Genomic DNA, 18,405 nt, shown 5'->3' on the forward strand with positions numbered 1-18,405 from the left:
AAGCCTCTTGTGCTCACCAATGCTGCATTTATTTGTAACAAACACAATAAAAAATTTTGAACAGTCAGTGTTTATTTGAAATAGAAATGCACTGGTGATTTTAATAATTTAATGCATCCTTGCTGAATAGAAGTAAAAATCCCTCAGTATCATATTCTTTAAGCACATTGTATTATTCGTTAAATTTACTTTTGTAAACTATCATTCTGTGCTGTAATGGAATTAACAGCTTTCAGAAAAATGTATCTATTGAAAACTTATACTATATATAAACGTATTTTTGATTGTGTATTTCTATGGCACTTAGCTGAAATGTGTGGTGTACTGTCTCTGTCTACTGCTGTATCTGGCTTTCTGAGAAATGCTTATTATCTTGGAAAATAAAAAGTTAAAATACGATCTTTTTCTCTGGATTCATTGTAAGCTATAAAACACTTTTAAGATACAAATTCTCTGTCTAAAGCTCCAGAAAGTACTTAAGACTAAAGTTTGTTTGCAAATTGAGAGTTTGAGTGGGCCAAAGCAAACCTCAAAGACAACACGTTTTGAGAGCACCTGAATCTGAAAGCCTTGTAATGGCTCGATGAAATTGCAATGAGTCACCACAGCTCTCACACTTTGAAAAGCAGTCTGGAATTAGAGCTCACAGGGTCCAGACAACGTGTTTCAGGGAACGGTCATCTCAGAATTACATGACTAATGTTAATGCAAACACCGAATTCTATTAATTTTACAGACATTTACATCAATTCTATAATGGTAAAAAATACTGGTTAAACACCTGTAAAAAAAAAATATTAATACTGAAAAATTCCTTCAAATTATACAGTACATTGTGCCCGATTTATTTTTATTTTTTTTAGAGTGTACCAATTAATTGAAGGATCAAATGATAAATTCAAGTAATAATAATAGATGTACATGTGTATGGGTTGAAAGTCTTCAGGTTAAAGTGTCAGGTTAAATGTGCCCTGCCTTTAGTAATATCTGTTCTCATTTAGATAATTTTTTTTTCTTTATATATAAATATATAAACATCCTTACAATTAAAACATCAAATGATTTTGAGAAAATTCAGTGTGATCCTTATTATTTGAGATGTTCTTTAATGCGACCCTGGAGCTACTGAATTACTGTATTTTTCTTCCAATCAACCTTTACTAATGAAGGATGCTTGAAAGGGTCTTTGTCACTTCCCCTCTGTGCCTCATCACCGCATGCGATCTGATTCATGAATACTAATTTCAGTGTTCATACGAACAAGACTGAAACTTGTCTTTGAAAATAACCAGATATGCTTACGCTCAGAGCGAGACTAAATCTCTGTTAAATACATTCCTGATTACCTGCTTTACCAGGCACAACAGAAGGAGCCCAACTGCTATTCATTAAAGCAGTGTCTCTATTGTAGTGGTCTGGCCACAGTCCTGGTCTCTGAAGCTGAATGATTTACGTCTGATTGTAATGCTGCTGCAGTGAGCGGTTCAGCACTCAGAAAACCTCCTGGCACCAGAGGGAGTGAAATATAGATGAATGCATTTCATGAAGCCTCACAACGTATTGCTCATGAAACGTGCCAAGGACACACAAACTCACATCCTATTCATCAATATCTTCATGGTCTGCTTTTTGTCATTTGAGACAGACAGACAGACAGACAGATATACAGACAGACAGACAGACAGACTTGAGGGGATGTTGAAACACAAGAGCGTTTTGCAGCCAACTGCAGATTTTAAACTCATTCTATCCTTTCTAGTTTCCAAGGCAACTACTGGAGCCGAATTCGGAATGAAAATAAGACCCTGCAATTCTATTAAAATAAATAAAGCTATCAAATATGACCTTACTGACAATCACTATCAATCTTGGTCTTGTTATTGTGTTGTGTTAGATGATGAATTAGATCATATATGCCTTGTATTATTGATAATTATGCTCTGTATTACTGTATGTGTTTGCCCTGACATTTCTTTAATAATGCACATGCCAGTGGCCTGCCAAATGTAGTATTAGATCTGACAGTTTAAAAAGTGAGAGAAAACAGCAGGATGTCTCTTCATTTAGTCCATGCTGGTTCTCTTTGCTACAACATTTTTTGCTTATTCCAAATGCACTGAAATCAGAAGAGACTCAATGGTGTTTTATATTCAGTTTGTGAGGGAAAAGGGTTCTCTCAACAAATCTAGCCTTTCATCAGCAGTGTCAAATTTATATTAAGCATAATTATTTATTCAGAAAATTACTTTGCCATTATAAGTGTTTATACTTAAAAATTACACATCATTTACTTAAAATTGTCTTCAAAGTTGTTTTGAATGAAATATTTGCAAAGCATTTTTAGACAGGCAATCTTTTCAGCACACCCACTGAATTTGATTTGGAGAATAGTAAGCCAAGAAATCCAAGACAATGCTGAGAAGAACCATCGTAAATAGATATGTTTTGCTCCTGATGCTTTTGAAACAAACATTGTAGCTTTAATGTGATCATTAAATATGTAATTTGTTACTGGGACTTGAAGGTAAAATGCTAAAAGTTAGAGTTAAAGCTACAAAATATCCGTCCAAGTCAAACTGTCCTGTAGTTGAAATGTAATCAGCATTTATATTGTATAATGATTACCGTGCGTGTAGAAAAATCATGTCAACAAGGCTTTTTTACATTTTCTTGCATCCATGTGATCGGTAAAAGACTTTTTGGTTGTTAGTATTAGTTGTCTAAGAACACAAATAAGAATAATCAAATCTTGTTCTTGTTTGCAATGCAGTATGTGTATTCATGCTGATAGCAGTTGTTTAGTTTGTGTAATGTCTTGTCTGTCCTGCAGATGGCGCTCCACTGACTGAGCTGTCCTGGTCATCCTCTCTGGCTGTGGTGGCTGTCTCTTTCTCTGGACTCTTTACCTTCATCTTCCTCATGCTGGCTTGTCTGTGCTGTAAACGAGGTGACATTGGCTTTAAGGTGAGACCCTCTTTCATTTCAATCACTTTTACAAGTAGTGGCTTTTAAATTCCATCAGACTGCAATGGTTCACTGGGCACACACTTTGGAATGAGCCAACTCAGCAAAATTCAGTCCCAAACAGAACACACATATTAAATATACCATGTCAGGCCCATGAAATAAGCAGACAATGCAAATCTACACAGTATCTTTGTCTTGTTTTCCAGTCAAAAACTTTTTCTTTTAATATAGAATCTTATTTTATTTAAACTAACTTATTCTGTTTTAAATTAAAATGTTCCTTTATTAATTTTTTTTATTATACAATATTTTGGTTTTTATTTATGATTCTGTGAAGCTGTTTGAAATATCAATGTGTATGAAATCAGCTATATAAAAAACTTCCATTCCCTTAATTTGATATTTTTTTTATCTTGAAGAAAGGCAGTGTAAGTGATATAGGCTATTTGCATTAAGTGCAAATTTCACCAGATGCTATTTACACTAAATGATAATAGCATATTCTCATAGAGATAGATTCTATTTACACTAAGTGAAAACAGCAGTATTTTTAGTGATATGCTATTTACACTAAGTTCAAATATAGATTCTATTTATACAGTGTTAAAATAGAAGGATTTTCTGTTTTTTTAATGCAAATAATAACATTTACAGTTTTCTGTCTAGATGTATTCTTATTGTGAAGTGAAAAGGTAAAAAAAAAAAAAAAACTATATTTCTCTCAAAGATGCATTCCTGTAATATCTAAATCATGTCTGTTTCTCAGATATAATATTTTTACTGGAAAAAAAATAATATCCCTTAGGAATGAGATTTTATGCAATGCACCAACAATGATAAAACAAGATCATCTTATATTATACTATAATGTTCAGACTTTCTCATGCCACTGTCTATGAATATGTAAACATAATGTGCATTAATAAAGAAACACTTCGCCAGAAGCAAAGATTTATTATACTTTATTATACCCCCTCAAAAAATGTTTTTAAATTATATATATATATATATATATATATATATATATTTAAATATATAGTGATATGAGAACTATGAAACTAGCTATGTAGGAATCAATTTGGCTGTTATGTATTAAAAAGAAAATGTAGAATCCCAAAACTGATCAGAATCAAGTGTAAATACACGGATATAAATGCCATATATCTACATATTGAATCTCTATTTGACATTAGAAGATTATTAACTGGGAGAGATTTGAATGATACTTGCCAGTCAGCAGTGAATTTACACAAAAGCATCTCTCTATTGCTTCTTGGCCTGTTGCTCTCCTGTAGTCATGAATGAAATTGTAAAGTCTGAAAATCATCATTCATGAATCACTTCTGAGTCTGTTTCAGATCTGTAGGAATGCTTTGATCTGCTACTTTGAAAAGTAGCACAGCACATGCACACATGCATTCTGTTCAGCTGCATGTCCTCTTGCCCTTCTGAGGTTACAGAGTCCCAGAGTTCCAGAGAAAAGCTATTTCTTCAGTGCAAACCACTTAGTCCTGTCTCATAAGGTTAAAGGAACCATGGCAGAGAGAGAGCAGGGACATAATCGCTTCCCTGTAGATGTGTTTTTGTAGCAAAACAGCAGAGGCCTTCAAACGGTATATGGCTATGGATCTCAGCAGCACACAACTGTGCATTTTTTAGCAGCAACTTTAAAGTGGGGCAAGGCACGGGAGAAATGAGACCCTTGTGAGTGTGTGAGACAGAGGATGATGGCTCTTTCATGCTTCTAAGCATCTGGTCTCCAGTAAAGGCCAAATATTTGTAATTACAATCCCTCAGTGGAACTACAGCTCAGCGTTTAAACATCAGCGGCTGAAAAGAGACTCTTCCTCTTCCCTCTGTCTCTCTGCATCTATTATCTAACACATTTTCTGTCTATTTACGCAACACTCTCTAATTCTTGTATACAGGTTGGGAGTCTGACAAGCCTGAGGGTAACTGATTCATTCATTCCCCTTTAGCATTCTAAAAACATCACACATTTACAGAATCCGTGAGCACTGAGTTTGTTAGTTTGAGGTGCAACTGTAATACAGTGCTTACATAAGGCGCACCAAGTGTGTTTTATGATAATATTTTGAGTGCTGTATATGCATTCAATAATGAACACTCATCAAATGCTGTCGAATAAATTAGTGTTTGCTAACTTTATCGGAAACTGCAACGAGTCAATGTTTTTAGACCGTGTGTCTCTATTGTATATTGTATATTTGATTTTTTTTCAGGGGTTCAGTTTAAATTGAAACTGGTAGTATATATATATATATATATATATATATATATACAGGTCCTTCTCAAAAATTTAGCATATTGTGATAAAAGTTCCTTATTTTCCATAATGTAATGATAAAAATTAAACGTTCATATATTTTAGATTCATTGCACACCAACTGAAATATTTCAGGTCTTTTATTGTTTTAATACTGATGATTTTGGCATACAGCTCATGAAAACCCAAAATTCCTATCTCAAAAAATTTGCATATTTCATCCGACCAATAAAAGAAAAGTGTTTTTAATACAAAAAAAAGTCAACCTTCAAATTATTATGTTCAATTATGCACTCAATACTTGGTCGGGAATCCTTTTGCAGAAATGACTGCTTCAATGCGGCGTGGCATGGAGGCAATCAGCCTGTGGCACTGCTGAGGTGTTATGGAGGCCCAGGATGCTTCGATAGCGGCCTTAAGCTCATGTTGGGTCTTGCATCTCTCAACTTTCTCTTCACAATATCCCACAGATTCTCTATGGGGTTCAGGTCAGGAGAGTTGGCAGGCTAATTGAGCACAGTAATACCATGGTCAGTAAACCATTTACCAGTGGTTTTGGCACTGTGAGCAGGTGCCAGGTCGTGCTGAAAAACAAAATCTTCATCTCCATAAAGCTTTTCAGCAGATCGAAGCATGAAGTGCTCCAAAATCTCCTGATAGCTAGCTGCATTGACCCTGCCCTTGATAAAACACAGTGGACCAACACCAGCAGCTGACATGGCACCCCAGACCATCACTGACTGTGGGTACTTGACACTGGACTTCAGGCATTTTAGCATTTCCTTCTCCCCAGTCTTCCTCCAGACTCTGGTACCTTGATTTCCGAATGACATGCAAAATTTGCTTTCATCCGAAAAAAGTACTTTGGACCACTGAGCAACAGTCCAGTGCTGCTTCTCTGTAGCCCATTTCCTGCACACGCCTGTGCACGGTGGCTCTGGATGTTTCTACTCCAGACTCAGTCCACTGCTTCCGCAGGTCCCCCAAGGTCTGGAATCGGTCCTTCTCCACAATCTTCCTCAGGGTCCGGTCACCTCTTCTCGTTGTGCAGCGTTTTTTGCCACACTTTTTCTTTCCCACAGACTTCCCACTGCTGTGCCTTGATACAGCACTCTGGGAACAGCCTATTCATTCAGAAATTTCTTTCTGTATCTTACCCTCTCGCTTGAGGGTGTCAATGATGGCCTTCTGGACAGCAGTCAGGTCGGCAGTCTTACCCATGATTGCGGTTTTGAGTAATGAACCAGGCTGGGAGTTTTTAAAAGCCTCAGGAATCTTTTGCAGGTGTTTAGAGTTAATTAGTTGATTCAGATGATTAGGTTAATAGCTTGTTTAGAGAATCTTTTCATGATATGCTAATTTTTTGAGATAGGAATTTTGGGTTTTCATGAGCTGTATGCCAAAATCATCAGTATTAAAACAATAAAAGACCTGAAATATTTCAGTTGGTGTGCAATGAATCTAAAATATATGAAAGTTAAATTTTTATCATTACATTATGGAAAATAATGAACTTTTATCACAATATGCTAATTTTTTTTAGATGGACCTGTATATACTGTACACTACTATTCAAAAATTTGGGGTCAGTAAATTTTTTATTTTTTACTTTTATAATAATTCTTTACATTTATATAGCGCTTTTCTAGATACTCAAAGCGCTTTACATAGACAGGGGGTATCTCCTCATCCACAACCAGTGTGCAGCATCCACCTGGATGATGCGACGGCAGCCATATTGCGCCAGAACACCCACCACACACCAGCTTACTGGTGGAGAGGAGACAGAGTGATGAAGCCAATCAGTAGATATGGGGATTGTTAGGAGGCCATGATGGTCAGAGACCAATGGGCGAATTTAGCCAGGATGCCGAGGTCACACCTCTACTCTTTCCGAAAGACATCCTGGGATTTTTAATGACCACAGAGAGTCAGGACCTCGGTTTAACGTCTCATCCGAAGGACGGTGCTTGTTGACAGTATAGTGTCCCCATCACTACACTGGGGCGCTAGGACCCACACAGACCACAGGGTGAGCACCCCCTGCTGGCCTCACTAGCACCTCTTCCAGCAACAACCTAGTTTTCTCAGGAGGTCTCCCATCCAGGTACTGACCAGGCTCAGCCCTGCTTAGCTTCGGTGGGCAACCGGTCTTGGGCTCCAGGGTGATATGGCTGCTGGCTGCTTCTTTTGAAAGAAGTCACCAAGGCTGCGTTTGTTTGATCAAATTCATTAAAATAACTGTTTTATATTTTAAAATGAAATTTATTCCCGTGATGTAAAGCTACATTTTCAGCACCATTACTCCAGTCTTTAGTGTCACATGATTCTTCAGAAATCATACTAATAAACTGATTTGGTGATCAATGAACATTTCTTTTTATTATCAGTGTTCCAGTTGTGATGCTTAATATTTTATATTTTATATTTTTGTAATTCTCTGATGAATATAACTTTGAAAAGAAGAGCATCTATTTGAAATAGAAATCTTTTGCAACTTTAGAAATGACTTTACTGTCACTTTTGATCAATTTAATGTGTCCCTGCTGAATAAAAACTTAATAAAAAAAAAAAACAATTGAACAGTAATCGCCTCTAGTATGGTAAATATGCAGATATGCTAATTCTAACCTCTTCAGATGAATGCACATGCATAGAAGCATACATGTGAGTGTGCTCATTTGTGCCGATGGCTGTAGCAAGGGCCTGTCATGCACATGTGAGAAGGAATGAGCGCGAGGAAGGAAGGATGAAGAAAAAAAAATAGTGATGTCATAAGCACAGAATGTGAAAGCCTATCCTTGTTAGAATTTTTTTTTTTCAGTCTCACATTTTTGTGGAAGCTTCTCTACTATTCTTTATCACTGGTCGTCCACACTCTCATGGGAAGAACACAGGAACTGCCCCTCCCTGTATTCTCTCTCTCTCTCAAGTGCAGGATCTATTTGCTTTTTATTTGTATGTTTTCTTGAGAGTTATAATGATGTATTCTCAAGACCTGGGTTCTCTGGTTGCGTGGCAGCATGGGTCGATTCCTAGTCCGGTGAGGGATCTGTCTGGGGTCATGTGGGCACCTCACAGGTGCTCTGTGAAGAGCCCAGCGGTGCAGGTTCATGGGGCGGAAGGGAAGAGTTAAAGATCAGTGCATCTTGTTAGATGTTACACGTGTGCATTAAGGGCAGGTAAGATGGGAAATTTATTAAATCTTTGGCCGTACAGAACAGTGCTTTATTCAGAAAGTTGTTTTAATTGAATAGTAGTGTGTATGCTATATGCTAGTTAAAATGTGTTCCCATATAATTTAACTTTGTTTAATTAAAAGTGTAATTTACCTTATTTTAAATAGAGGATATAGGTTGTGATATGAAACCATGGAAATCTGAAAATGTTTTATATACAGTACCATTATAGGAATTAAGAATTGCTCCCTGACGATTTTTGTGCAGGTCTTTTTATGAGCTCCTTCCAAAAAATATCTCATCAAAGATGATTGCAAAATCCATTGTTTTTGGGTGGATGTGTTGGCTTCTCCTAAAAAAAAAAAATCCCTGATTATTAAATACATGTTTTGATATTCTTTTGAAAAGATAGTACAAGTACTTGCTTAAACCAGATGTTTCTTCATCAGAGGATATAACAGTGCACACTAGATGTTTCTGATTATTAGCTTGATGTGATAAAAAATGCAGTGTGGTTCAGCTGGCACTGAAATGTTTATACTGTGACTTAAGCAATGTGGTTTCAGAAGACAAATTATTGCAGTCTTAGTTAGGATCACAGCGTACCCTGTTGAGAATCCTAGCGTTTGGTAGCAGTGCCGTGCACTGCACTGTAAAAACGAATCTATAGAATTTACCCAATAAATGTGAGGTAACAATTTGCATCGATTTTGGTGGGGTAGATTTAATCCCATAAATTGAGTATAAACTATCTGAAGTAAAAAGCTATTAAATGCTTGCACAAATTGGGTAACAATACCTCACATTTATGTATATATTCAACAGCTACTTACTCACTAAAATTAGGTAAAAATTATCTCAGCAAAAATAAAATGTAGTTATTAAAAAGTTAAAAAGACAGTTCAGCTCATAATTTATTAATGCCGCAATGGATGATGGGAGCCATGGATGAGTTTTTATTGGCTACAATAATGTAAAATTATAAATAATAAATAATACACTTAATTTATGCATACATTAAAGAAACCTGAACTGACGCATTCAGGTCACTACATGACAATTAGTTCAAACAACAATCAATAGCACACATGATTGTCTTTGGGCTGGTCTGTCTGTTATCATTCTGTTACCACAGCCCCACAAAGTCTAAAGTAAACATCTGAAGGTTCAAGATCCCAACTAAAGCAAACACTGACCACTATAATGGTAACACACAAATTGTGATTTTCTAGTTTGGTGAGTCTGCTTGTTAACATCAGATGTCTTCAATAATGGTCAATCATGACCCAATTAATTTCTTAATTATCTCATTAACTTCAACTCTGCTTCAGTGTTACTTTTAACACTGCTTCAGTGTTTATATGAGTCCACATTCACTCAAAAACGCGGGCTGACGCAGGCACAATTTAAAGCAAAAAAACTCACGGTTTGGGGGTATATTTTACTACATTTTTCTATGTGATGGTTCTTACTGTTGATGAATGGCTAGCATATGTAGAATTTACCCATTACTTTAGAATTTGTTGGCTGGCTGCAATAGTCATGTACTTTTTATATGGTTTCCAAAGATTATATTTACCACTCTCCAAAATCAATTTTTTCAGTGTGGGCAGATCAGCAGCCTGGTCATGTGGCCTCGTGTGGGGCGTGTGAAGATGTGGAGGATGGGGCCTCTAGGGGAACTTGTGTGTTTGTGTGTATTTGTTTGCTAGCTTGCGCTTTTAAGTGTGTGTAACCCCTCTAGGTCACTGTTTTCCATTTCTTCGACCCTGTATCTCCACACCCGAGTTCACAGAAAATTTGCTTGCATCTGGAGGAGCATTTCCGATTTCCAGATGCTGCCAAGTCTCGTCTTTTCTTAGCACTGTCTTATCTCTATTTGTAGATTCACAGTATCCATGAGGAGATGAAAGCATTGTTGGGGCAAGACGTACAAGTTGAAAGCTCTTGAGATTAAAGGGATGGCTCATTATTTGATCAGATTATGGTGACAGGATGTTTAATGGACTGTTTAATAAATTGTCATTTGTTCAAGTAAGCATTACATTTTTGTATTCAATTTATTAAAATAATCAGGTTAAAAGCTCCTCAGTTAAAACAGTCACTGATGTTTCTTTTCAATTTAAAGATCTGCTTGTTTATTCTTGTTCATCAAGTCCCAAACCCCCCCCACCCCCCCACACACACACACACACAAACAAATGGTCCTTGAATCCTTCCCACAAAGATGGGATTGAGCTGAGCAACATTATATGACTATTAGGATCTCTTTTAAAAATAAAACATGAGGAAAAAAGTATTTTTTCAAACTCCTTTTGGACTTCTTATCATGAATGAAAATAATATTATTCTTAATGTTTCTGAAAATTGGCTTTACTTTCTTTATGCGATATATATATATATATATATATATATATATATATATATATATATATATATATATAACATATGTTTGTTAGCTGGGTAGACATTTCTTCATTAACTCATTCATTGCAACTGTTACCTCTGACCTCTGTGTTTTTATTGCTACCATAGGAATTTGAGAATGCAGAGGGAGAGGAATATCAGGCGGACATGTCCACGCCAGCATCGCCTACATCTCACACCGGTCCTGACGTCTATATCCTGCCTCTCACCGAGGTCTCGCTGCCTGTTGCCAAGCAACCTGGCCGATCAGGTGGGTCACCGTCACACCACGTCTGTGGAAATTGCTATATGAGCTGAACCAGATGTCATAGCACTTAAGAAAGTCTGATTTTCTCCCAGTCCTGTATCCGCTCTGACCCCACTTATGCAACTCCCATACAAGTTTCACATTCTCTGGACTGAGTTTTTTTCCAGAGGATATTGTTAATGTGTTTGGTCCCGCTTCCAACCCACAAGATCTCCAGTGTGAAATCCAGAACAGGCCCACGCCCTGCTGCTGCCTCCACTCTTCCCTCCTGGGGTGAACAGTCTCCCACAGCCATGTCTTGCTCCGGCCCTTCAGACCTTCAGAACCCAGGCCATCTGCTCCGTGCTGATGGCTATCAGTGTATTGCAAAATTCACTATTAAACAATGCAAACTTAAATTTATGAGTGTAAATTTTAATTGAACTGGCCAAACCCTGCAATAAGCTGAACTGGAATTTGAATGGGAATGGTGGGATGAGGATTTTTGTTCAATTATAACATTTAATTAAATATATATGATGAAATATACAAACTAAGCACAAATTTATATTGGTTACTTTTCAAACATAGTGTTTACACTATGTGTAGTTTTGGTTGGTGAGATAAAAAAAAAATCACTTTAAAAAGGTTCACCAAGGCTGAATAAATTTGATATAAAATAAAGTAAAAACAGTAATATTATGAAATATTATTACAATTTAGAAATAGATTTAAATAGATTTTAAAATAATTAAAAGCGGAATTCTCAACCATTACTTTATTTATAAGTTAGTCTATCTCTGTAAAACAGACCTTCAAACTAAAAAAAAAAAAGATTTTTCTTCTCTTTCCCCCAAATTTCTGTTATTTGCGTGCGCTTCACTGGTGCAAATTCTCTTGTTTTTCAGTACAAACATCCTTAAAGATTAATACTTGATTACATAGTGAGGGAAGAAAAATAAATGCAATTAGGGAAATATTCTATCAAAACATTTTTTTTTGGTCTTTGTTTTCCGGCTTTCTCTCTCTTATTCCATCTCGAGCCGCACAACATCTGCCTGTTGCATAATGCCGCCTCAGCCGGCCTACATAAACGTGCCCCGGAATCTGAGGAATCTGGGAGACGATGTGTACAGTCCGATCCTTGGGTAGACTTTCTTCTCTCTCTTCCCCACAACAACTCACTTTATTATAGCCTGGCAGGCCTCGATGTGGCGCGATTAGTAAAAGTCAGAGGTTAAAAGGTTGTGGTTTTCTAGATTCAGCTCACAAAACATTTCATTAACGCGGTAAGTGAATAATAGATGCAGTATTTTGCAGCCACCTGACAGATAATAATGCTAATTTATCAAAGTTAAAATCCCACTATGGTTTTCTTCATGGAATAAGAATTTCAAAAACGGTCCCTGGTTTTTAGGAGTGGCTGGAATGATGTCACTTCTCAAGGATGAGGTTGAGGTAAGAAATACAATCCTCCAGCCAGGAAGTGCAGGTTTCAATCAGCGTGACATAGCATCTGTCTGTAATCAGATGTGTCTTTCTCCTCCTGGGATGTCAGTTAGACAAATGAAGAAGCTAATTGTAGTGTTTATCATCCGATTTGAGATGTTTCTGCCAAAGAGTTTATGTATTGCACTCTGGTGTGCGGTATCCACCCCAACACAGCTGTGCTCATAAACACACCCTCATACACGCACACAGATCTGAGCAAGCGAATACTCTAAAGATCACATCATTTCACACACCCTCTTTATCACACTCACTTCATTAAGCTACATCACTAAAATATTATTCAAACTCATTTGCATTGCTGGGAAAAACAGTCTAGAGGGACGAATAAAGCAAGACGTGCACAGCAGCTACAAACACATTTCACCGTGTTTGATAATGTATGATAATTCTATTTGGTCGAATGATTTCTCTCCATTATTTTCCCAACGAATGTATTCCCAGCAGCCATCTGGCCAGCGTGTCACTGTCAGTGACCAACACCGCAGTAATGAGCAAGCCAAGTAGTCAATCATGGATTCAAATACACAATGGGTAAATACTGATACGTGCTGGGATTTTTGTTGGCACGTTGTTGTCACGCTGTTGGCAGATCTCAATGTTTTTCTGTTTAGGGCTGTTTTGTTCATATTTGGCTGCGTACACACTGAAGTTTTAGTGACAGGTGCATTTAATGTGGAAGTTAGGCTCCTAAATTAATGTTTTGTGTGTGTGCGGTGGACTGAATAATAAATAGTATCAAATAAGTTGGAACTTGGTTGACGTCATAGCAATGTTTTGGTGTTTCATGGCTGTATAAGAACAATAAAGGCCAACAGTTGGCTTTTTTTGGCTAAACAACTACCACTAACCTGGAAAATTTAGTTGGCTTTGATTTTGGGAATTTGATAGTGGGCATTGATATTCCAGCAGGATAAAAATGGGAAGATGGGTTGTCATCTGGAAATTGTTATTCAGTTTGGATTTGTAATGACATCTTGTTGTAAGCAATAAATTTCGCTATATTTTTTGAAAGTGAGTTTGTAAAGTACTGGACTGACATGAGAAAAGCAATATTTTGGTGTCTTTCAGCTGTAAACAAGAAACATATGCCAATAGTGTGCTCTTTTTTTAACCAAGCTAATGCTAACCTGCTAAAGCATTCAGTTTGAGCTGTTAGCTGTTTCGGAACATTGTAGCAGATTCCTAGCTGACGTAAAATGGTAATTAACTGGCCTAAGTCAGTCTGACCATGTTCAAGAAACAGCCTGAATACCACAAACTAGTATGATAGGCTAACAGCAAAGTTGTCTAGACGCTTGGACCAGCTACTGGCCATCAAGAAACCAGCTGTTATGTTCCAGAACAGCTCAAACTGGATGTTCTAGCAGAATACTAGAAAATTGTCAAGTACTGATTTTGTTTAATACAGTATTATTTTACAATACTATTTATATCCTGTTGTATTTTTTATTTATATTTTAATTATCTTATAAGTTTTAGTAATTTTATATATAATTTTAAATATAATTTATTACAAATATTACTCCAAAAAATACTTATTTTTATGTTTTTTTCTGTGTAGATACATTTATTTCTCAATTTTAGTTTTAGTAATTAATTACTCACCTTCATGTCGTTCCAAACCCATAAGACCTTCATTCATCTTTGGAACACAAATTAAGATATCTTTGATGAAATACGAGAGCTTTCTGACCCTGCATAGACAGTAACACAACTGAAACGTTCAAGGCCCAGAAAGGTCGTTAAAGTAGTCAATGTGACATCAATTTTATGAATCTACAAGAAACACTTTTTCTGCACAAAGAAAACAAAAATAGCTACTTTACTCCACAATTTTATGCAAAGAACTTGTTTATTTTAGTTATGGTTAATTTTTTCAATTTGATATTTTCTTTTATTTCAGTTTTATTTCAAATACCAAATGCTATTTTAAATAGTTTTAGGGGTATTTTACGGGTAATATTTGCAATTGTTCTTTGTATCTGGCTTTGCGCTGTTAATGTTTGATATAATCATTGATTTAATTCATAACTGAATTTCACACAGTTGAAACCCAGGCAGTTTGTAACAATATCTTCAGTCTCTTCATATATGCTGTACTGTTGTTTGCAATCCCACTGTAATATAATATTTATTCTGATTTGTTCTTTCCTATCCCGCACCCACATCAAACATTTCTGACTTGCTTACCAGCCATTTGCCTTCCCAGTCTAGAAACCTCAGGAATAATAGCATTAGTGTTTCCATCCCCTCAGTGGTACCAAGCAGCACCGCCGGCATGACAAAGAGCCCAATTCTTCCCAGCGAGGGCTCTCTGAGAGGGGGCAGGCAGAATGAGCAGCCTCTACAACACCACATGGGCGTAAAATATGGCTGCTGCATAAAAAGGGGACAGAGAGTGAGACAGTATGTCATACACATTGACAATAAACTGTCTGTTTGTGGGCACGATGAGGTGAGAGAAAGAGAGAAAGGGACTGTTATGGCTTTTAGAGATGATAGAGATATGAAAGGATTTGTCAGACGAGAGGCTGAATGGAACAGAAAATCACTCATCAAATCCGTCCCTACTCTGGCAGTCTTCTGCTTTTCAGCAAATATGCCTTTCCAGAAGTCTGATAGTTTACGGGAAGATTTTGAACCCTTCAGACAGTATCTTGAAAGTGATTTTGTGCCATTTAACATCACTCTTGCACAGAAAATCTTTTTGGAGAGGATATATGGAGGATGAGTGTCTTGTTCGGAGGAAAATCTTTTAGAAACTTCACTTAATGCACTTGCAATGCTCAATTGTGCACTAAGGGTGTGTTGGAACGGTTGTTGACATTATACATAGGTTTTTTTATCTATTTAATCAAATTGATTTAATTGTAATTATTTTTTAAGAGATCAAGTGAAATGATGCTGTTGTGTGTTTTTCTAATTTCATTTTTCAAATGTTTTGTTAAAAAGTCTCATCTGCATATCAAATTAATAGGAATGGTGATGATGGCAGCTCTTAAAATTTGAGATCATCTGTCCAACTGAAATATTTATTCATGTTGTGTCATTTTTCTCGACTCAAATTCTAAAGCGTTTTAAAATTCATTAGATATTAAATTCCAAATTTGTGTCTCGTGTAATTAATGTTCTTGTTCTCTGTCTTTTTATTTCCTGATAATCCTCTTTTAGTCCAGCTCCTGAGATCCACGGATCTTGGCCGCCACAGTTTGCTTTATATAAAGGAGATAGGACATGGCTGGTTTGGCAAGGTAAGTGGAGTTGGTTTATCGTTTATTTGTTTTGTATTTGTGCGCCTCACAGACATGAATGCCCTAAGCCTGTTCTGCTACAGATCAAAGATTTAGTGAATATATAGCTGTTTTAACTTATTAATACTCTAGCTTTGATGTTGGACTTGTGTCTTGACTGCTCCCTGTGAGAATTTAATGATATTTCTGTGTCTAGCAGTGAATTCCAGAAGCTCTTTAGTATTTCATGGGAATAACTGTGCCTCATTCATTCTCATTCTTTCTCTCTTTCTCTCTACTTCTTTGTCTTTTTGTAACACACATACATAAACACACACACACACACACACACTATCCTAATTACCCTAACTTTCCGTTGAATGGGTATGTCCATCTGTATGTCTGTGTCTTTGTGGCTGCATGTTTATCGACGTCTCATCTGGTTTTGTGTTGTTTCGTCTTTCTGCATTTCCTTCTGAGCATGATTCCTGGACTTGATTTAAACCTTTTTGGCTTTGTTTGTGTGAAATCTCTGTCTTCCATTTCCTTCCTTTCTTCCCGTGTACCCATTTCCTTCATGTGCACATCTGTTCGTGTCTATCTGTGTCACCCTGTCCATAATTGTGTGTGTGTTGTCCATTTTCCCTCTGTTCACACCTGTATGTGTGTTTCTGTTGTCTTTCCCTCGTGTGTTTGTGTATCTGTGTGTCGGTGGGATGTTGTTCACAGATATTGTTGGGGGAGGTTCACTCTGGTCTCAGCAGTACCCAGGTGCTGGTGAAGGAGCTAAAGGCCAGTGCCAGCGTGCAGGACCAGATGCACTTTCTGGAAGAGGCTCGGCCATACCGGTAAGCAATCATGCATTATTTCATTTATATATTTTATTGAATCTCTTCTGCAAGAATAAATAAGGTTTAAAAAGTCATAGGTTCAAACTCCTCCTATGGGGACCAAATGAAAAATACACCTGTTGCTTAGACTAAAATGTCTGCTATAATTAGTAATTTGTAATAAACTCATTTATTAACATACTGTTAAGACATTAAATGGATAGTTTACTCAAAAATAAATGTTTTCTCATCATTTACTCATCCTCAAGTTGTTGCAAAATCATTTATCACTTGTTTTTTTTATTACTTTATTATTATAAAATTATTATTTATCATTTATTACTCAAATGATTTTTCTTCTGTAAAACACAAAGATATTTTGAGGAAGGTTGAAACATATAGAGTAAATGTAAAAATAAAATGAAAGTGAAATGGGGTTTAAAACAACACTTACCTCACTGACATTTATTTTATGTACAATAAAATATTGTGGGTTCTACAACAGAAAGAAATTTGGTTTGGAACATAATTAGGATTAATAAATGATGACAGAATATACATATTTGGGCGAACTACAGCATCTCTGTAATATGACTGTAGAGTATGATTGTGGGTTGGACCAACTCATTATATATTGTATATTGTAGTTATGATTTGGCTCAAACTGTTTCTGCAGGACTCTCCAGCATCCGGCTCTAGTGCAATGCCTCGCTCAGTGCACAGAGGTCACTCCCTACTTAGTGGTCATGGAGTTCTGCCCACTGGTTAGTTCATTATTTTTTATTTGTATTATTATTTTTATTTTATTTTTATTTGTAACTGTTTATATATATATATATATATATATATATATATATATATATATATATATATATATATATATATATATTATTAAAAATATTATATCTTTATATCATGAGGGAAGACATGCTATTATTTTTGTGACTTTTGCCTGGTGTAAAGAAAAAAAAAAAAAAAACAATATGATGGATAATTTAGAGAATTTGGCCAGAAAGCAAATATTTTTTTACATTTCAGCTATGTAAAAACAGTAAATTTTGCTGCTTGATATTGCAAACTGGTATTTGTTATCATATTATTTAAATTTATTGTAATAAGGAAAAGTGGTTTGTTTAAAATATATTTTTACTGTTAAAGGGTTAGTTCGCCCAAATGAAAATGATGTCATTAATAACTCACCCTTATGCTGTTCCAAACATGTAAGACCTCCTTTTATCTTTGGAACACAGTTTAAGATATTTTAGATTTGGTCCGAGAGCTCTCAGTCCCTCCATTGAAGATGTGTGTACAGTATACTGTCCATGTCCAGAAAGGTAAGAAAAACATCATCAAAGTAGTCCATGTGACATCAGAGGGTCAGTTAGGATTTGTTGAAGCATCGAAAATACATTTTGGTTCAAAAATTATGACTTTATTCAGCATTGTCTTCAAGACAGTTGACACACAGCTTCAATGGAGGGAAAGAAAGCTCTCGGACCAAATCTGAAATATCTTAAACTGTGTTCAGAAGATGAACGGAGGTCTTACAGATTTGGAACGACATGAGGGTAAGTCATTAATGAAATAATTTTTGGGTGAACTAACCCTTTAACTGCACTTTTTTATCTTTCTGGTTATTTACCTATAGCAGCTCATGAACAAGAAGTCTCACACATTCCGAATAAAATAGTTAACTTCAGCACTGAAAAGTAGAAAAAAGTAAAAAGTAGAAATGCAATCACAACAT

General features: G+C 36.2%; 1 protein-coding gene across 4 annotated transcripts in view; it reads left to right on the plus strand.

Moving 5' to 3' along the window:
• aatkb (apoptosis-associated tyrosine kinase b) overlaps positions 1-18,405 on the plus strand; it is a 47,191-nt gene that overhangs the window by 20,180 nt on the left and 8,606 nt on the right. Inside the window, exons 2-6 of one of the 4 annotated variants that reach the window (XM_052570344.1) lie at positions 2,831-2,964; positions 10,969-11,110; positions 15,770-15,849; positions 16,558-16,676; positions 17,335-17,422. In XM_052570344.1, the coding sequence (XP_052426304.1) occupies positions 2,831-2,964; positions 10,969-11,110; positions 15,770-15,849; positions 16,558-16,676; positions 17,335-17,422 (563 nt within the window). Of the gene's footprint in view, positions 1-2,830; positions 2,965-8,098; positions 8,437-10,968; positions 11,111-14,152; positions 15,402-15,769; positions 15,850-16,308; positions 16,677-17,334; positions 17,423-18,405 lie in introns of those variants that run through there. The other 3 variants (XM_052570345.1, XM_052570348.1, XM_052570347.1) reach the window with 3 other exon arrangements.

Source organism: Carassius gibelio, chromosome B12, assembly GCF_023724105.1.
Source record: "Carassius gibelio isolate Cgi1373 ecotype wild population from Czech Republic chromosome B12, carGib1.2-hapl.c, whole genome shotgun sequence".
Classification (NCBI taxonomy): domain Eukaryota; kingdom Metazoa; phylum Chordata; class Actinopteri; order Cypriniformes; family Cyprinidae; genus Carassius; species Carassius gibelio.